The sequence below is a fragment of the Triticum dicoccoides genome, chromosome 2B, assembly GCF_002162155.2.
Source record: "Triticum dicoccoides isolate Atlit2015 ecotype Zavitan chromosome 2B, WEW_v2.0, whole genome shotgun sequence".
NCBI classification, from domain to species: Eukaryota; Viridiplantae; Streptophyta; class Magnoliopsida; order Poales; family Poaceae; genus Triticum; species Triticum dicoccoides.
The window spans coordinates 113,558,215-113,578,911 of NC_041383.1; the positions used below are offsets into that span (position 1 = coordinate 113,558,215).

General features: G+C 49.8%; 2 protein-coding genes across 2 annotated transcripts; one reads left to right on the forward strand and one right to left on the reverse strand.

Moving 5' to 3' along the window:
- The first annotated feature begins 564 nt into the window (after positions 1-564).
- Positions 565-4,512, forward strand: LOC119362450 (pectinesterase-like). The gene is made up of 2 exons (XM_037627668.1): positions 565-1,716; positions 3,654-4,512. The coding sequence occupies exons 1-2, from the start codon at positions 648-650 to the stop codon at positions 4,346-4,348; spliced, it is 1,764 nt and encodes a 587-aa protein (XP_037483565.1). The 5' UTR covers positions 565-647; the 3' UTR covers positions 4,349-4,512.
- Positions 4,513-4,525: 13 nt separating this feature from the next.
- On the reverse strand, positions 4,526-19,430 carry LOC119362449 (probable acyl-CoA dehydrogenase IBR3). Its single transcript, XM_037627667.1, has 16 exons — positions 19,029-19,430; positions 18,357-18,497; positions 17,764-17,895; positions 14,244-14,432; positions 14,064-14,141; positions 12,511-12,630; positions 12,312-12,410; positions 12,126-12,243; positions 11,626-11,894; positions 11,298-11,492; positions 10,857-10,999; positions 10,203-10,287; positions 5,694-5,903; positions 5,463-5,615; positions 5,063-5,167; positions 4,526-4,983 (listed from the first exon to the last, which is right to left on the reverse strand). The coding sequence occupies exons 1-16, from the start codon at positions 19,299-19,301 to the stop codon at positions 4,792-4,794; spliced, it is 2,502 nt and encodes an 833-aa protein (XP_037483564.1). The 5' UTR covers positions 19,302-19,430; the 3' UTR covers positions 4,526-4,791.
- Between the last annotated feature and the right edge of the window lie 1,267 nt (positions 19,431-20,697).

Below are 20,697 nucleotides of genomic sequence, written 5' to 3' on the forward strand. Positions count from 1 at the left end.
TGCGCGTCCGTCAACTCCTTCTTCTTGGACCGCGCCGTTGTTTTGCGGGCGCCGCGGGGCTTGCCTTTGGCGAAGGCAAGGCCGGTGGCGGCGTCAAGAGTCGGCGCGTCGTCCATGGCGAGTGGCGGGAGTTTTTTTTTTTTAAAAGAGAGAGAAATGGGGTTGGATGTGCCGCCGACTGGTGGGTCGGGGGGAAACTAGGTGGGCGTCCGTTTTATCTCCGCGACGGCGCAAACATTGCCCAAATTTTGGGTCTAAAATGGATAGTGCAATGGACAAAAAGCAGACGCGCGTCTGCTTGGGTCACCGCGTTAGGCCGATTTTTCTATTTGTTTCGATTCGATGTTTGTTTCAATTCGAACGGAGTCGGCGCGTTGCAGTTGCTCTAAGCTTGTTGGATTGGACCAGAGCTCGAGTACCAAGTTGATTAAATCATGTCAGCTGGTCGTGCCCTCCTGCAATCACAAGCTCTTCATTTCCTAGCACGTATGTATGCACGCACGAGAGTGTCTACGTTGCTATAAAAAGTGACGCTCCTCCAATCAACCCCCCTCGCTCGCTCGCCCGCTCGCACCGACGCGCACCACGGTCCCTGTCCGTCACGTTCGGCCCCGCTCACTCCCCAGTGATCCCACTCCCACCACGGAATGCCACCTCCCACTCCAAGAACCAAGCGACCGGAAGCGGCCAGGCTCCTCCTCCTCGCCACCACCCTCCTCCTGCTCCTCACATTCCTCTTCGCCCAGAGCGCATTCGCCGCCGACGGCGGCGGCCAGCATCACCACGCGCGCGCACTCCTCGACGCCAATGCGGACGCGGACGCCGACGCCGTGGACCGGCATTGCGCGGGCATGCTGCACCGGGACGTGTGCGTGTCGACGCTGGCCGGCGTCCAGGGGCTCGCGCGGAAGCCGCTCGGGGAGGTGATCTCCAAGGTGGTGGACCGCGCGGCGTCGGCGGTGCGCGCGGCCGCGTCCAACTGCACGTCCTACCTGGCGCGCCCGCACCGGCTGCGGCTGCGCGACCGCCTCGCGCTGTCCGACTGCCTGGAGCTGTTCGGGCACACGATAAACCAGCTCGGCACGGCGGCGGCCGAGCTCTCGGCCGGCAACCGCAGCGCGGAGGACTCCATCGCCGGCGTGCAGACGGTGCTGTCGGCCGCCATGACCAACCAGTACACCTGCCTGGAGGGGTTCGCGGGGCCGTCGGCCTCGGAGGACGGGCGCGTGCGGCCCTTCATCCAGGGCCGCATCTACCACGTCGCCCACCTCGTGTCCAACTCGCTCGCCATGGTCCGCCGCCTCCCGCAGCGCCGCCGCGGCCGCGCCCTCCGCGCGAGGACCACAAGAAGAAGTACAGGCGAGGCGTTCGAGGGGTACGGGCGCGTGCGGCGCGGGTTCCCGACGTGGGTGGCGGCGGCGGACCGGAGGCGGCTGCTGCAGCAGCAGGGCGTCGGCGTCGGCGCCCCGGACCTGGTGGTGGCCAAGGACGGGAGCGGCAACTTCACGACGGTGGGGGAGGCGGTGGCGGCGGCGCCCAACAACAGCGAGACGCGGTACGTGATCCACATCAAGGCCGGGGGCTACTTCGAGAACGTGGAGGTCGGGGCCGAGAAGACCAACCTCATGCTCGTCGGCGACGGCATGTGGAAGACCGTCATCAAGGCCAGCCGCAACGTCGTCGACAACTACACCACCTTCCGCTCCGCCACGCTAGGTATGTGATGAGTCCAACACAGTCAAATTATTACTGCACAGCCACGAGCCGATCGCGTACTGTTGGGCACGAGCCGAAATCGGCATGCCGACGCCGACGCCGGCATGGCGGCCGGACGAGTAAGCGATCGACGCCGTACTGACGCATTGTGGGTGGGGGATGCAAATGCACGCGGGCGCGTGCGCGGCGCGGCTTGGTCGTTTGCGTGGGATGCCGCTCGTGACCGAGCGTCCGTCCGCGGTACATTGATCACGAGCGTCATCGGTCAGGTAACAACGGGGAACAGGGCCTGCTTCCATTGCTTCTTCTAGGAGACTACTAGGACTAGCACTCTGCCAGTAGCGTACTAGGTGCAGGGACTGGACCACGTCGTGACTGGTTGGACAAATAGTTACAGACAAATGCTAGTGCTAGCTAGGGTGCCATTCGCATTTGGATTGTATTATAACAGTTCATCAGGATCTTCTCTTGTCGGAGTAATGTCTATATCTAGGCCTATTTTAGATACATTCATTCATTTTTATGACAAGTAATTTCGGACGGAAGGGAGTACAAACGATGCACGTACACACCCGGTCGAAGAGCTCACGGTTCGGATATTTTCTGCAATGCGGACTAGAGTCATGGATTGTTGGCATTTGGAGATGTGGAGCACGGGGGTTAGTTAAGTATATCATGGTTAGGCTTGGTAGGTGAGGGCGCCGTGAGCTAGCTAGCCATGTACGAGCACGGCAAACCTACCACACTGATACTACGCGAGCTAGCTCTGCCGGTGTAGACTTGTGGAATTGGAAGTGCGACGGCAGGATGAGGTTGATGGTAGCAGAAACCGATCCTGTGATCTGACCGCATTCAACAGCCACTACTGTACTGCATACAGAGGGAGGCCAACTGTAGCACAATGGAGCACCTTCTTTGGGCGCTTCGATCTCCTTTTCCATTTCTCATCTCTTCTCTTTTGCGCTGAGTGGATGTGAACGAACTGATGTCTGGTGTCTAGCTCCGATCGATCGATCGAGCTGGTCCCCTTGGATCGGAGTGGAGATGGATGGTCCAGCCTCGATCTTCTGCAGGCACCGACACATAGATTCGTCTCAGTCCTGCACTGTAGGTTGCCAAACAGTTAGCACCCATCCAGTGGAGGGCAACACCTAGCACATGCACGCCTTTCAGAACAGAAAGAAAATCGTTTGGTAGTAAAACTCATGTTCAAGCAAGCCACTTATGTCATCCGATACCACCTTAAGCCAAGGAACAAGAGCAAGCCGACGCTGGTCGTGACGATCATTTGAGTCGGGCTAGACCGATCTGTGTGGCCTACCCGGCCGGCCGGACGCGTCCTTGTCCACCACGCGGGCACGCACTTTTCGGCGTTGTCCGGTTGCCCCATCGGTACAAACACACGGACAAGCATGGGCGCCTCAAGATAGATAGGGGACGGGTGTGGTGCAGCAGGGGAGGGCCCTCCACTGCGATGATCCTGGCCACAGCGGAGCCTTGATTAACTCCGTCGCCGAATGTGGCACGCGGTGTGGTTGACACGGCGCTGTCGTCGTGATCGTCCACGGTGTCGGTGCGACGAGACGACGCATCGCCACCTGCAAGACCGCTACCCTCACGTGCGTCTGTTCCTCGCATTCACTCGTCCATGCCCTGGGGCCTGGGCTGGCCGCCCGCCCGCCCGCGTTCGGCTGCACGACGCGGAGCCGCAGACCGCACACGACACGACTTGTACCACACCAGTGCGGCAACCGGCAATAAGTACGCGGACGCGTTCACGTGCAGCAAGAGCCATAGATAGAATCTAGTATCAACTACTACTACTCGCCTGAATGTAATGAGGAACCAGAGCTCATAAAGTTTCAGCTTTGGTAGGTCGATCGATGGCTTGTACTACGTATCTGACCGACATCTGTTAATTTAATTTAATTGTGCAGCGGTGATCGGGACGGGGTTCCTGGCGCGGGACCTGACGGTGGAGAACGCGGCGGGGCCGGCCAAGCACCAGGCGGTGGCGCTGCGGGTGAACGCGGACCTGTCGGCCTTCTACCGCTGCAGCTTCGCGGGGTACCAGGACACGCTCTACGCGCACTCGCTCCGCCAGTTCTACCGCGACTGTGACGTCTACGGCACAGTCGACTTCATCTTCGGCGATGCCGCCGTCGTGCTCCAGAACTGCAACCTCTACGCGCGCCGCCCGAACCCGGGGCAGAAGAACGTCTTCACGGCGCAGGGACGCGAGGACCCCAACCAGAACACCGGCATCGCCGTGCAGGGCTGCAAGGTCGCCGCCGCCGCCGACCTCGTCCCCGTGTTGTCGAACTTCTCGTCCTACCTCGGCAGGCCGTGGAAGACCTACTCCCGGACGGTGTTCATGCAGTCCAAGATGGAGAGCCTGGTGCACCCCCGCGGGTGGCTCGAGTGGAACGGCACCTTCGCGCTCGACACGCTCTACTACGCCGAGTACATGAACCGGGGCCCCGGCGCCAACACGTCGGCGAGGGTGGCCTGGCCCGGCTACCGCGTGATCACCAGCGACGCCGACGCCGGCAACTTCACCGCGCAGGCGTTCATCCAGGGCGACCTCTGGCTCAACTCCACCTCCTTCCCCTACTCGCTGGGCCTCGGATAGAATAGAGATGAGTGGGTTTTTGAATGACAAAATAAGGGGTGGTTCATCTCAGGTTTAGTCAGGAAAGGGGTTATACTAGGCTCTCGTTTCTTCCCGTTCGTCTCTGCTGTACACTGAAGAAAAACTGTTACTGCCAACGTTCAGATCTGCGATACTCATGGGTACTGACTGAGACTATTGTTCAGATCTGTAATAGTCATTGGTACTCATGTAACTGTGCTGGTAGGGTTGGACTCTTTACAACAGAGGACGAAAATTAAAGATGTGTCATGGTTCTAGTGGACAAATGACAAGGGAATCGACAAGGCAAACAGGGAGTGTACATGGAGGAATCTAACGCCACTTATTCACCATTCTATCTAGCCGTGACTCTGATGATGTCCTTAACTGACCTTCTCCAGAAGTTTGCCGTCCCCCTTTTTATTCAATATATGGTCCTGATCTTACAGCCTCGACCTTTGCAGCTCCAGCTTCGCGATCGTGCCGAGATGGACTTCATCAGGGCCGTCGGCGAGCCGCAGTGTCCTAGCGGTTGCCCATAGATGGGACAGGACCGTGTCGGATGAGACCCCTGCAGCGCCGTGGACTTGTATTGCCATGTCAAGCACTTTCAGGGCCATATTTGGAGCCGCCACCTACACAGAGGCCAAATTCACTGAATTTTTGTTGCTACAATTCGTTGCAGATGAAGGTGCTAAAATGCTCGAACTTTACCTTGGCCATTGCAAGGATCCCACGGGCCTTCTTGTTCCCATGCCGGTCGAGTTGATCGGCTGCTTCAAGCACCAGAAGCCTAGTTTGCTCCAGTTCTATCCGACACTGGAGTCCACATTCATGTTAGAGCTAGATATACATCATTGCTAAAATGCTTCGAAGAAACAAATGGATGAACAGTTCAATCTGAGAAGCTGAGTGGGGATGTTTATTTGTATGGTCTCTGGACGATTAACATCATAACTCCCTGGGAAACCAAAAAGAACAATAAAATGATATCTAACTAATGTGGTTTTTGACGTCTGAACAGAAACACCTTTTTTTTTGCTTTATTCAAGGTTTTGTAAATAAACCATGTAAACAGTTTATTGGATCATGCAAGCAATCAAAGAGGTTATACCTTTGCCAGGTCTGACTGAAAGGAACCATGCTGTGCAATCTTCTTTCCAAAAGCGGTCCTACTTAAGGCCCTCTCAACCATCATATTCATGCCACGTTCAGCTGCTCCTATTAGTCGCATGCAATGATGCAATCTTCCAGGACCTAGTCTTCCCTGCAGAGCAAGATAAATATGACACAGAAAGTACAGGTTGGGAATGATCAATAGTAGTATCAGAACAGTTCTGCTTACTTGAGCAATCTCGAAACCACGTCCTTCTCCGAGGAGGATATTTGTGACCGGAACACGCACGTTATCAAAAGTAATCTCTGCATGTCCATGTGGTGCATCATCAAACCCAAAGACTAACAATGGTCTCTTTATCTGCACTCCGGGAGTGTTGATATCCACTAAGATCATCGACTGCTGTTTATGTCTAGGTGCAGAGAAATCTGTTTTTCCCTGCATGAAATAAACACCGTTTAACATTGCAAGAGACATATACATCACCCACAGCACTGCTCTTTTTTTCGAGAAAACGCAAAGGACTCTTTGCGTTTCATTTCATTGAAAAGGTGAGAAGATACAATCCTCCTAGGAGGTGGTGGTTACATGGATTGGCCACCTATCAGTGGACATCCCAGTTATAGGGGAGGACTACCCTGAGACCCAAAGCGCCAGCTTGTGCCCAACATGTGGCTTCGGCCTTAATCTTATCTACGAGTACGGTGACCGAGGGGCGCGCGTTCTCGAAGACGCACTCATTGCGGTGTTTCCAGATCATCCAAGGGACGAGCATGGCGATGGATTGTAGGCCTTTCCGTAGCGCGTGTGGGGTCTGCCCTTTCGTGCGTTGCCACCAGTCCGTGAGGGTGGGTTCGTTGCTTGGCGGTTGAGAAGGTATCCTCGCCCAAGCCAGCACGTCATGCCAGACCTGCCGCGAGAACGGGCATTCTAGGAGCAAGTGCCACATCGTCTCTGGGGCCTGATCACAAAGAAGGCATCGTGGGTGGTGTTGTAGGCCGCGACGGGCGAGTCTGTCTGCCGTCCAACACCGGTCCTGGCTAGCCAGCCAATGAAAGAAATGGACACGGCGTGGTGCCCAGCTCTTCCAGGTAAGCTTCCAGGAAGGGCATTTCATGGATCCGTGGAAGGTTGCGGCGTAGCATGACCGTGCCGTGTAAGTGCCACTGGCCGTCCATCTCCAGAGCATGCGGTCGGGCCGGTTTGACAAGCCGATGTGCTGCACTGCCTGCCAAAGTCTGAGATATTGGCCAATCTCATGGATCCCTATCACTCCTTGAATGTCACGGGCCCAGGCATTGCCCGCTAGGCCGGCGGCCAGCGTTCTTGACTTGCGTTGCCGTTTGGGGATGCATTGGTAGAGTGCCGGTGCAAATTTACGCACGGACTGACCGTTTAGCCATCGGTCATCCCAAAACAGCGCCGTTTGTCCATCGCCGAGCTGCATGATCGTCGAGGCGAAGAACAATGCATGCTCCTCGCTGGAAAACTGGAGGTCGAGGCTTCGCCATGCGCGGTCGTCGTCCGTGTGGGAGAGCCACATCCAACGCAGGCGCAGTGCTAGACCAGCACGCTCCAGATCCTGGACCCCGAGTCCGCCGTACTCGAGCGGGCGGCACACCCTTCGCCAGTTGACGTGGCAGTGTCCACCATTGGCAGCAGCTCGCCCAGCCCACAAGAAGCCGCGCTGGATCTTTTCGAGCTGTCTCAATGTCTTCTTGGGCGGCGCGAACCCAAGCAGTTGATGTATCGGGATCGCGGCGAGCACAGATTTGACCAGAGCCAGCCGCCCGGTTTTGTTCATGAGCCATGCTTTCCATGTTGGGAGCCGGGCAGCCACCGAGTCGACGAGTGGTTGTAGCTGGGCAGCGGAGGGGCGGCGTAGCGTGAGAGGGATGCCAAGATAAGTAATGGGCAGCTCCGCCTTCGCGCATCCCACCTGATCAATTGTTGCATCGGCCTCAGGGTTGCCATTGAAGGTAGTGGCGGAGCTTTTGGCATAGTTCACTCGGAGGCCGCTGGCTTCGCTGAATATGGCCAAGATCGCGCGGACGGCCTCCATGTCGCCTTGCGTGGCGTGGCAGAATAGCATCACGTCGTCGGCGTATAGGGATATAGCCGGAATGTCTCGTCGGGGGTGCAGCCGCTGCAATATGCCGGCGTCGTGGGCGTGGCCGATTAGGCGCCCAAGTATGTCCACGGCGAGGACGAAGAGCTGCGGGGATACGGGGTCTCCCTGGCGCAGCCCGCAGCGATGCCAAACTGGCGGTCCCGGCTCACCATTGACCATGATCCGAGTGCTCGAAGATGAAAGCAGGATCGCTAGCCACTCCCTGAAGCGAGGTCCAAAACCGTACTGGCCAAGAGCCTCGAAGAGGAAGGGCCATGACAGGGAGTCGAAGGCGCGTGTTAGGTCTAGCTTGAGCATCACTCTCGGAGCCCCAAGTTGGTGCAGCAGCTTCATCGATTGCCTGACGAGGACATAGTTATCATGCAGACTCCGTCCCGGAATGAATGCGTTCTGGTTGCGACTGACCATGCCTCCCAATCTGGGCGCTAGACGGAGCGATAGCACCTTCGCGAAGATCTTCGCCACGAGGTGGATGAGGCATATTGGCCGGTAGTCTCGTAGTTGGCATGCGTCTGCACGCTTTGGGAGCAATGTCAAGAGGGCCTGGTTGAGTTTGCTGAATCCGCGACCGCGCAGCTCAAATAGCTGCTGGAAGACATCGAAGAAGTCTTGCTTGATGATGCTCCAGCAGGCCCGCAAGAATTCCGCGGTGAATCCGTCCGGCCCCGGCGCTTTGCGGGCCGGGAGGCGCTTGACGGCGTCCCAAATCTCCTCCGGGCTGAATGGTGCCTCGAGGTCAGTCAGGTCATGGGGCTCGATGATCTGCGAGAGGTCCAGCGTGTGATTGCGGTCGGTGGAGGAACCGAGGAGCTTGTCAAAGTACGTGAACGCCGCTTGGGCCATTCCCTCCTGATCTGTGATCATTTGCTCGTCGACCACAAGGCGGAATATGTGATTCTTCTGTCGGCGAAAAGAGCATTGCCGGTGGAAGAAGGCTGTATTGGCGTCACCGTCCTTGAGCGTGGTGATCCGCGCCCGTTGCCTCGCTATTGTGCGCTGGAGAGAAGCCAGCCCCAAGTATGAGATCTTGAGCTGTTTTCTCAACCAATCTTCCGGGGGAGATAGCATGCGGTCTTCCTGGGCTTTGTCAAACCGCAATATGAGCTCGCGGGAGATGGCCATCTTGTCACGTATGCAACCCGTGGACTTGGCGCTCCAACTCGTCAGTGCGCGTGCCGTGGTCTGAAGGCGCCGCATGAGACGCCGGAAAGGGTCCGGGTCGTGCACCGATCCCCAAGCCACGGCAACCGTATCGTGGAATCCGTCAAGCCGCAGCCAGAAATCCTCGAAGTGGAACCTCCAGTGCGCAGCATGTGTGGGTGCACAATCAAGGAGGAGCGGGCAATGGTCGGAGACGACGGAGGCGAGGCATCTCAGGTGGCAGTCACCATGCGCATCCTCCCAGTCAGTGGTGCAAAACGCGCGGTCCAGGTGCACCAGGGTGGGCGGGGTTTGCTCGTTGGACCACGTGAATCGTCTTCCATTGAGGTATACCTCCTTGAGCGCGAGATCATTGACGAGGCGACGAAATCTTCCCATCATGCGGCGATTCAGGTTGCCGTTGTTCTTGTCTTCATCGCGAAGGATCAAGTTGAAGTCGCCGCAGAGCATCCATGGCCCGGGGCAGTCCGCGCGTATATCGCGTATCTCCTGCAGGAAGGCGATCTTTTCCGCGTCCTCTTGGGGGCCGTAAACGACGGACATCCACCACGGCGTGCCCCTAGCCGTGGCCACTCTCGCCGTGACGGCGTTTGTGGTGAACAGGGGGTCCGTGATCGACACGGCCCTGCTCTTCCACGCAAGCAGGATGCCTCCCCTCATGCCGTTCGCCGGAAGGTACGTGTAGTCGTCAAACTCCGAACCAAGGGCATCAAGGACAGCGGACGAGCAAATCAAGGCCATTTTAGTTTCTTGTAGGCATACAATAGAGGCTCCGGTTGTGTTGATCATTGATCGAACAGCATAGCGCCAGGCACGCGCGTTAAGGCCGCGCACATTCCATATAGCTATCTTGATGTCGTGATCCATGGGTATACATGATCGGCGGGGGCGGACATCGCGATAGCCCTATGGCGAACCAGCCATCCGAGCGATGGCCGTCGCAGCAGCCGCGGTAGAGAAGTCCGCGGGTAGCTCTCGGTCTACCAGTGCGGCGATGGCCGTGAGCACCGAGAGCGGGATGGGCGCTGCAAACATGTCGTCGTACGCCTTCATCTCGGCAGCGGTGATCCTCTGGTTGGTTCCGACAATCCCGAGTGTGCGGAGGATCTGAACTTGCGCCCGACGCTCAGCAGTTGGTGGCGCAGCCGACGAGATGGCGGTGGTGGCCGATTGGCCACGTCTGGGCGTGAAGTTCAGCAGGCGGCGCGGTTTCTTCCCTGGGGTGGGCAAAGCCGTGGTAATGTGCTTCGTTGCGGCTGCGAGAAACTCGCCCAGAGTCCAAGTCTTCGGCGTGCAGGAGCGTGCGCGAGATCGGCGTAGCGTGATTGGCGGCGACGCGAACCTCCCCGGTGTCGAACGTGGGGAGCCATGCTGGGCTCTCGTCATCACGGGGGTAGCGCGGCCCATCCCACAGCACTGCTCTCATGGATAGATGTTATAGTTACCATTAATATCAGGATTTTGCACCTCGGGTCCATAGCCCCACTGGTCCACCATTTCCTGCCATTTATCACATAGAAATCTCCCTGTCTGTCGAGGGAAAATATTAAAGTAATCAGCAATGCAGAAAGCTCAAAGTAAAGAAAATGATGACATTTTTATAAACTATCAAAAGAGTAGGAGCAGGAAATGTATGCCATGAGGATATAATTGATTTCCTGTTAATACACAAGAATTTGGAGGTCTCCACCAGCACACTATAATTATTTTTTGCTGTTGAACTGAAAATAGTTTTCAGATGAGAAAAATAGACAAAAGAAATGCTGGCATCTGTAGAAACTAGGTCCGGCTAAACATAACTATATGATAGCCCATAACAAGGTACTCCCTCCGTTCCTAAATATAAGTCTTCTTAGACATTTCAAATGGACTACAACATACGGATGTATGTAGGCATATTTTAGAGTATAGATTCATTCATTTCGCTCCATATGTAGTCACTTGTTGGAATCTCTAGAAAGACTTATATTTGGGAACGGAGGGAGTAATAGCTTTGCAACTAAAGAGAGGCGGAGAGGCAGTAGTAAAGCACATGTGACAAGATATCAACAGCCTAAAGCAACTATAACATGCTTGTTGCCCACAATTCGTATTATTACCTGGATATTGCACATTCTATATTTGTTGCATCTGAAGACGCAACTTGTGGTTCTGTCATTGCAAATCCTGAACGAATTTTCCCTTCCAGTAGAGGAACAAGCCACTGCTTCTGTTGCTCCTTAGTTCCATATCTCAACAGGACCTATAATGCGATTTTCATATCATAAAAAATTGTCAGATACAAAATTACTAGCACCAATCATAACAAAGCATTCACAGTTGAGATATATTTTAAGATACTTATAAAAAGTATTGGCATGCTAAAGAAGGCACATTTCCGAGAAACATAAAATGGCGTCATTCATCGATAATTTGCAGATTTTATACAGATAGATATTTTCAAACAGGTAATTTCTCAAAATATTGGCTAGTGGGTAAGAAAGATACAATGACAGCCTTTGAGAATCATGCCTATAAATGAACATGATGAGAAGCCCTACCTCCATATTACCCGTGTCAGGTGCACCACAGTTAAATATTTGTGGAGCCCAAACTGAACGGCCCATAATCTCACATGAATATCCATACTCAAGATTTGTGAGACCAGCACCTAGCAAAAGATCATTTGAACTTCCAGCAGAAACATGAGATTGGTCCTCAAGTAGTAGCTTTCTTGCTCTAGCTGCACTGTCAAGCTGCAGATTAACCATTTTAATCAGCACAGAAGTCCACATAATATAGAAGTGCCCTTCATTACTATAAGAAATAAAGTTCTTAATTTTCTGGATGAGGTAAATATGAAAGGCGTGAAAAGAAAATAGTGAGTACCGGAATAAATAAGTTCCACAATCCCTCCTCTTTTGCTAATGCTTTCAAATTTTCTTCTTCAGGATGGATTGTCCACCGTGAGGTTGATTGTGCATGTTTGTATAACTCATCCTCCTTGGGATATATATGATCTTTCATGAACTTTATTATTTTTTGCCGTAGCAGCATAACCTTTTCACTAGGAACAAATTTGCCTTGACCATTTGTCAAAGTTGAATCTTCCTGCTCTACATGGAAACCTTGCCGGGGAGCCTTCGAGACATGCATGCCTGTTAAATGTGAACGCTTAGTTAACAACATTTGAGTGCACTAGACTTTACAAGAATGATGATTGCTCCTAAAAGGTGAATAGAGGATCATAACCACATTTTCCATGTCTATGTGAAGCAGTTTATTTGGAAACAGGAACAAGGTTTAAGAAAACGAAAAGATCTTGCCCACAAAGCGCACTCAAACAAGTGGCAGGAAATTGTTAAGATGAGGCTGTGAAATATAATTACCAGTAGCAGGGTCTGCTCGCAGGACATTTTCTCTATTAATGTAATCCCAGGCACAGTCAACCATAACATTGGCAGCCTTGCCCGCAAATCTAGCACGCTCACCACCTGAAGCATTACCCTGTGTGCCAGCTAAAATAAATTAGAATATATAAATAGATACAGATTTCATGAGTTAAAGACTAGTACCATAGTCCATCTGTGGTATACTCCTGCATAGATAGATGCCCCTCGAAACAGTGAAAAGGCAATGTAGAACTTCCAATTTGTTGCAGGCCAAGGTCGTGCCTGTGGAAAATTTAAAAGAAGAAAGTGAATGATAAAAACCAGTGAGTAAGATTGGCGTTTTATCCAGCCAGCATGAAAAAAGAAGCAACACGATGCTTACAGACATAGAGCAGTACACAGCTAGGTACTCTTCCAGTTGAGGAATGCCATCTGGAATGCCAGAATGTTCAAATCCTCCATACGAACTGTTTTCACTGAGTGTTGCATCAATAATATATGGCTGCAAAGATAAATAATAAACAAAGTAAAACATACAAAATCACATGACCTAAATGCTATGCAAACAGGTACAAGAATTTCTATTTTTGGTGAACACATGGTACCGGCACAAATAATGATGAGCAAATAGGACACAAACTTTTTTTCAGAATTACCTAGAAAAAACTTCTCAGACTTAACACATAAAGTTCAGGTATGACCTTTGACCTATGTTGATGGTCGTGACTATCACACAACTGAATTAAAACAGAACATGTCCAGAACTCAAGAAAAATAAGCTTGCTGGAAACAAAATATGATATTATGAAATGTTCATATCAAAGTGACCCCAAGACATCAAGAGTATATTCATCAGTCAAAGGTATAGTAGGGCAATTCCCTACAGTTCTTCTTTCAAGACAACTTCAGCTAAATCATGGTGAGCAAAGTGATATAATGCCCAATGCATAGAGTCACCTAAGCTATAAAATCACATCAGATATAACTGTTTTTAGAGAACACTAGCAAAAGAGCCCGTGCGTTGCAACGGGAGAAAAAAAATAACACACACTCTTAACCCAATAACCATAATATGTTCATGCACTTTATTTTAGCGAGGCATCATTTTTATGTTGCCGTTTATCCTCCTTCTCACCCTCAGTGGCCTCAGTGTTCACACAAACCAAAGTGTGTTTTAATGTTGTTTTTCCACTGCCAGTTTTTTCAGAGGTGCTCATGTGTGGTTATCAATGTTTTCTTTTGTCTCTTTATGATTTTAGTGGTTGTTTATTTGCAATCCAGATCGTCGTGGTACGAAAGAAAAACGGACGTGCCCTATAGGTTACAAGTTTGCTTTTAAAATAATATTTTAAAATATTTAATAGATAAAAATAACATCATATTCAAATTCTACATATTTTTCTTTTCAAAATTCATATATAACATGTTAAAATTGGAGTTACGGTTTAATAGATATGGATAATTAAGAAAAATATTTGTTTGACTTAAATATCTTCCAAAATAATATTTTAAAAATATTTAACAAACAAAATAACATCATATTCAGATTCTACACATTTTTCTAATCAATTTTCATATATAACATGTTAAAATCGGAGTTAAAGTTTAAAAGATATGAATAATTTAGAAAAACATTTGTTTGACTTATATATGATCAGCGGGTGAATTATCTAATACGTCAGGGGGGGTTTCCGTAAAAATGTAAAATAACGGTTCGGTTATGACTTAAGTGTGTACTGCGGGTTAATTCATGAAAAATACAGGGGGTTTTCTGCAAAAGTGCGTGACGGACGGCGGAAACCCAATTTGCTTTATTATTAGGTAGAGATGCAAATAGCAGAAGAAAACGTGTCGTAAATAAGTGAATAATTCCTAACAATATTATGTATAAGAAGGTATTTCACATTTTCCCTAACAGAGTTTCATATTTTGTACCATACAACTGTAGGCAACATCACACATCTGATTCCCCAAAGTAGATAATTCCCAATCAAGCACACCTATCACTCGATCCTGTAGAGAAACAGAAACGATATTTTAAGATCAATGAAACAGAAGCAATAATCATATGAAATATTTAAATAGTGTAAAGTTGTTAGGAGATTGCATAAATACCTCAGTTGGGTGAAAAACAAGGTTATCAACACGATAATCACCATGAACAAGGCCAGTTCCCAATCCTGTTGATGAATCTTCTTCTGGTATATTTTCTCTCAGCCAACCAATCAGATCAAGCATCTTCTGATAACGCGCAGGCTTCCCTTCACCGGTTGAATGAAGATATTGTTTTCCCCATCTTTCTACCTACCCAGTAAACAGTAGCATCTTTAGAAACAAATGGAATATCACATTCACTGGTATCATTTTCATAACAGAGTTCTTAATCAAGTGCCAAAGTGCAAAAGAAAGACAAGTTAATCAAACTGATTAAGAACTCTATAAGCAAATCGGAAGTGTTTCCGTGTATCATTGCTTTGCTTCGCTGTTGATAGTCACTAATCACAGACCCTCTGGAGGCTTGTTGGTGTTTCATTCATTTATCCTCACAAAACCAGATATTAGATGCACATATAATGTGTTAAGTTGATATATGCATGATCCTAGAGCTTCCTACCAGATGATGAGGTGCTTGAAGAGTAGCCCTGTGAAAGCCAAAAGAGCCAACTACTGCATGGCTGTACCAAGCAGGTTGAATTTGATAGGTAATTTGTCAATGAGAAGCTGGACAGCAACAAGCTGAAGTTTGAGCATGTCAAGTCCGGTGATCAGTGGCTTACGGTTTCACTAAGCGGATAGATCCCAGTGAGGATAAATGTGTAGTTATCTCCATGTTCATCTGTTTTTACTCTCCGGGACAATAAATAAATGTTCCATGCAAGCCAATGCATAAGGGCATTGATAAACGTTTGAAAGTGCATTAATTAGCTCTTTCTATGAAGGACAAACTAGAGATGAAATGGCTAAAGTTACATTAGAAGTGTAGAGAAGTATTTTGACAAACGATTGAGAGGTTAAAATGACATATTTCAAAACAGAAGGGGTAAGTGTATGAGCGGTGGTCGATGATATGTATTCGAGTCTAGTTGTAATCACGTAAATGGAAATAAAGAGTGTCGGGTCCTGAAGGATAATACATAATTATGCCCCTAGTATTCTGTGCAGTAAGAGGTAGATTGACCTAAAAGCAACACCAAAGTACTCCCTCAGTCCCATAATACAAGACGTTTTTGGAGTTCAATATGAACTGCAAAAACGTCTTATATTATGGGACAGGGGTAGTAGTTTATATCGCCCCAAGAGGCATAGTCCATCCTTCAACATTAAGCTACACATGAGAGCATCTCCAGCCGTTCGGCCCCCCAGGGCGCCGAAAAAGAGCGTCCTGGGGGTGCGCCGGCGACAAACTCGGCGCTGGGGGCGGTTCGGCACCCAGCCGTCGCCCCCAGGTCACCCCCAGGCGCCGAATTCAGCCCAGCTTTCGGCCCAAATATGTCCAAAAAACGGCCCGATAACTGCGTGAATAGGCCCATTTTCGGCGCGGTTCGACGGGTTTCGGTGTGAATTTTCGCATACAAATAGAAATCAATTAGTTCGTCACATAGTTCGGCCTGTTTCGGCGTGTTTCATCACATAAATCAAATAGTTCACTACAAATTATATAGTTTAACAAATAAAAACTCAAGTTTCATCACATGTCATTCGCGGCCTCGCCCTTGAGCCTCCATAGGTGCTCCACCAGATCGTGTTGCAGTTCTTGATGCACCTGTGAGTCTCGGATCTCCTAACGCATATTGAGGCAGGCAGTCCAGTTTGCCGGTATCTGGTGATCAACTTGGGCAAGAGGACCCTGCGCGTAATATGGTTCAGTGTCAAACACTGGCTCTTCCTGCTCGCTCTCAATGATCATGTTGTGCAAGATGACATGGCAAGTCATGATCTCCCACATTTGATCTTTCGACCAAGTCTGAGCGGGGTACCGGACAACAGCAAATCGAGATTGGAGCACACCAAATGCCCGCTCGACATCCTTCCTGCAAGCCTCCTGAATCTTCGCAAACCAAGCGTTCTTGCCTCCTGGCACAGGGTTTGAGATGGTCTTCACAAATGTCGACCATCTCGGATAGATGCCATCAGCTAGATAGTACCCCTTGTTATACTGTCGTCCATTGACCTCGAAGTTCACCGGAGGAGAATGACCTTCAACAAGCTTGGCAAAGACTGGGGAGCACTGCAGGACGTTGATGTCATTGTGAGTTCCTGGCATCCCAAAGAAAGAGTGCCAAATCCAGAGGTCCTGTGTGGCCACTGCCTCAAGCACCACACTGCAACCGCCTTTGGCGCCTTTGTACAACCCCTGCCAAGCAAATGGACAGTTCTTCCATTTCCAATGCATGCAGTCGATGCTTCCAAGCATCCCAGGAAATCCTCTTGCTTCATTTTGTGCTAGGATCCGAGCAGTGTCTTCCGCATTGGGTGTTCGCAAGTACTGCGGCCGAAACACTGCCACCACTGCACTGCAGAACTTGTAGAAACACTCAATGGTGGTGGACTCGGCCATGCGCCCATAGTCGTCGAGTGAATCACCAGGAGCTCCGTATGCAAGCATCCTCATAGCTGTCGTGCACTTCTGGATCGAGGTGAATCCAAGTGTGCCGGTGCAATCCTTCTTGCACTTGAAGTAGCTGTCGAACTCCCGGATGGAATTCACAATCCGGAGGAAAAGCTTTCGGTTCATCCGATAACGGCGCCGAAATGTTTTCTCACCGTGCAATGGAGCGTCGGCGAAGTAGTCCGAGTAGAGCATGCAGTAGCCTTCCAGACGATGCCGGTTCTTTGCTTTCACCCGCCCAAGCGCCGAGCCACCTCGCCGCGGCTTCTCACTGCTCGCGAGCAGGCCGGCGAGGGCGGCGAGCACCATGAGGTGCTCCTGCTCCTGGACGTCGGCTTCCTCATCCAGCAACGCCGCGAGTGCCTCCTCATCTCCGGAATCCATCGCCGGGCCGGGCAATTCACCAAACACCTTATGGGCGAGGTGGGCACAAGCCCGCCGGCGTACAGCCCTGTGCTCGGCCGGAGTGCTGGAAAAGGTGCCCGGGACGGCGGCGAAGAGGCTGCCTCGGCCAAACCCCTTCTTTTTCCCGGCGGGAGATGGTCTACCTAGCTGCGGCGGGTGGTGGTCGGCGCCGGGATCGGCAGGGTGGCGGCCGAGCACGGGGGGCAAAGGCGAATCCGGGCGGGCGGCTTGACTTTTCGCCCGTCAATGCGGGCCCAGGAACGCTTTTCCCTTGCGCCGGAGCCCCCGAGAACCCCCCCAATGCGCCGGGTTCGGCCTGCGAGCGCCGGACGCAAAAACGGGCCGAGCCGGCGAAATTCGGCGTCCTGGGGGCGCGACTGGGCCGTTTTTTCGGCGCCGGCGCAAATAAATCGCCGGGGGAGGCCGTCCTGGGGGCGCGGCTGGAGATGCTATGGGACTTGTACTTAGTGTGAGAGTACAAAAGCTTTTACTCCCAGCATTGCACCCTAGGAGAGTTCTCTTATGCAACTCAATGATAAATTGATAATGGAAATAAATTTGATTTACTTTTGTCCTCAGAAAACAGTCAGGGGAGGGAGGTAAATACTCCATAACACTTACTTGTCTTTTGCAATAATTGTCTCTTCTTCCGTACTTATGCAATCCAACTGCAGTCGCATCAATTTTGTGTACAGCAGCCAAAGTTTTTGCAGCAGCCAAGTATATATTCCTCCGTTTATCTGGTGTTATTCCCTGAGTAAGAAATGGGTACACGAGATCAGAAAACTACCATGAATATAATCATTGTCAATTTCACACATTCATTTCCTTAAACTGGAATTATGGGAAATCTGATCCCAGCTCTCTACATGCCGTAAGTAGCGAGGGGTTTGGAAAGTGTCGTTGCCTTTTACAGTTTGCGTTTAATATAAATCTTGTAGGTTCAAACCAATGCTAAGGTTTGTAGTTGTCGATGTGATTTTAAGACTGCTCTCTGTATGTTCCCATACATTGGATACAAGCACAGTAACACTGTATCTGTGCTACAACTACTACTACCATAACCATAAGCTAGGTAAATGTCTGGTGATGGGCAAATACTGTACAAACTCCTCGTGGAACATTACCCACTAACAAGTAAACTAACAGGTTGATGAACTGGTCAATAAATATTACGAATCGGTAACAATAAGAACACTTGGTAAGAAGCATACCGTTAACTTGTTATTAAGATATAATGCTCCTTCCAGATACTCCATTATGTAGAATGGGGTTCCGATCACACTAGCATCAGTGCAAAGGCAAAACACCTTAGGGACAGGAACATCCGTGTAGGCACCCAAAGCTTTGAGAACCTGCTTCCATAAGAAAACAGATCAGACAATAAACTCACATCAGTTCAGAGAAGGAAACAACATCACATAAGATGCATTTCACATCAACATATCATGTAAACCCAGCATTACATACCACAGTTAAAGCCAAAAATATCACAATCGTTTTCCTCTAAACAAATATGACAACTGTTCTGATAAATCTCCTAATAGTCATACAACAGCTTGAAGGTCTAAATGGATGTTCATAAGCACCCAGAATAAACTGTTCCGCTAACTGGGACCAAACATTACATGCACAATTTCATCAATCAAACAAGGGGTAGAATTAGAATGTCTCCCTTGAGTTCCGAAGTGGACGGTAATTACACCACTGTAGCACAGCCACATAACCCCGAGCATAAGCAGCGCCTAAGACTAAGAGCGTCTCTATCCCATCCATCCCCGATCGAACCCAGTTCTCGCAGCATATTAAGTCCAACTAAATCGGGGAACGGGAAATTGAGCAACAGCAAGCCCGCGAACCGAACTGAGAAGCGGAAGGATCTGGACCTGGAACTCGCGCTCGACGGCGTGGGCGGACTGGAGGATGGCGCCGGCGGGCTTCTTCCGCAGCACGTAGCGCCGGGCCTCCCCGCCGGGCGCGGAGGCCTGGATGCAGTAGGTGGGGTTGGACTGGCCGTGGCCGAACTGCGTGAGGGCGAGCGACGGCGTGGGCGAGGGGAAGCACGGGACGTGCGCGGCCGCGTAGCGCAGCAGCGCCGCCTCGTCCAACGCCTGCGCCGCGTGCACCGGCCGCAGCAGCTCCGAGGTCATCGTCGCCATCCCGCTCGCTCGCTCGCTGCTCACCAGTCCGGGATTTTGGATTGCGGGCGGTGGACGAGGGCGATAGGGGACGACGACTGTGGAACAGTTCGCTTCGCCCTCTCTAATTTTTTTCCTTTCTTGCTTCGGCGAGCCTTTGATGGATTCGTGGCCGTTGCCGGCCCGCACGGAGTTGCGTGCGCGCCTCGTAAACATCGGCGTATATGCGTATCTCGGATGATGCGACTTTGGGTTTCGCCATTTGCGTTGCCGGCTTGCCGAACTGGAAGTCTGGAACGCGACGTGACAGGCTTGGATTGGATTCGGTACGGTGGTGACAGGGAGAATATCTGGTGGAGCCGCCTTGTGGTGCTTTAACGTGCTCGTATCTTGCAACGGGAGAGAAAAATTACCTTTCACACTCACCCTTGAGACATCAGTAAATCTCTTAAAAGTTGCACGATACCACATGAAAAACAACCTGATAAGTGATGTTGCGCAAAAATATAAATATGTGATGATTTTTGAAGTGTATTCAAGGTGTTTCCAATTTAGACAATATAAATATCTATCTTTGCAGGTATATCTTTACGCATTTATTGTCGTTCCTCGGTGGTGCCCAACAAATATTAGCATTACGATGAAAATAGCAAAATATATTTTATTATTTAATAGCATTTGCATAAGAGCATTATTTTTGCCTCCTTGATATATGTGTTTTCTTTTCTGTGATCCAAGTCAAGTCTTAGTTTGGTTGCAAACATATTAGACAAATCTATCAAAAGCAATCAATTTGTAAGGACATGCATACCAAATGTTCAAGGTTGCATAACAACATCTATATTCTTAAAAAAATTATTATAAAAACAATTTAAAATAATATGAAAATTAAAGTCAAGCCATTGGTTTACATAAAGCTTGTATCAACAACATTGTGCATTTTTTATATATCAGAAACATTTTATATATACATATTTAATACTCCCAATTTCATGGTCAACATTTTCCAAAACATATTTATTTTTTATGTCTAATTTTTTCATACACATTCTACATTTTTATATACACGTTTAACATTGTCCAAATACATGATAATATTTTTGCAACTTATATTTTTTATGTCTACTTTGTTCCATACACACTATATATGTTTGTATACATTTTTCTTATACATCAGAAACATTTTTATATGCACATTTGACATTTTTTAAATGCATGATTAACATTTATTAAAGAATTAAAAATTATATTATTATTTTTCTATACACACTGTACTTTTTTCTATATAATGGAAACATTCTTTGTATACAAGTTTGACATTTATTTAGTGCATGATTAACATTCTTTCAAAGTCTGCATATAGGTGATTTTTATGATTTAAATATTCATAGTATTTCGATATAAAGCCAAAAGGAAA

What these genes read in the sequence shown, in the direction of transcription:
- LOC119362450 (XM_037627668.1), top strand. Translation starts at nt 648, where the DNA reads ATGCCACCTCCCACTCCAAGAACCAAGCGACCGGAAGCGGCCAGGCTC. An exon ending in CTTCCGCTCCGCCACGCTAG is followed by an intron (nt 1,717 to 3,653) that starts GTATGTGATGAG and finishes TTAATTGTGCAG; the next exon opens with CGGTGATCGGGACGGGGTTC.
- LOC119362449 (XM_037627667.1), bottom strand. Translation starts at nt 19,301, where the DNA reads ATGGCGACGATGACCTCGGAGCTGCTGCGGCCGGTGCACGCGGCGCAG. An exon ending in ACAATTATTGCAAAAGACAA is followed by an intron (nt 14,433 to 17,763) that starts GTAAGTGTTATG and finishes TTTACTGGGTAG; the next exon opens with GTAGAAAGATGGGGAAAACA. An exon ending in TTGTTTTTCACCCAACTGAG is followed by an intron (nt 14,142 to 14,243) that starts GTATTTATGCAA and finishes GTTTCTCTACAG; the next exon opens with GATCGAGTGATAGGTGTGCT.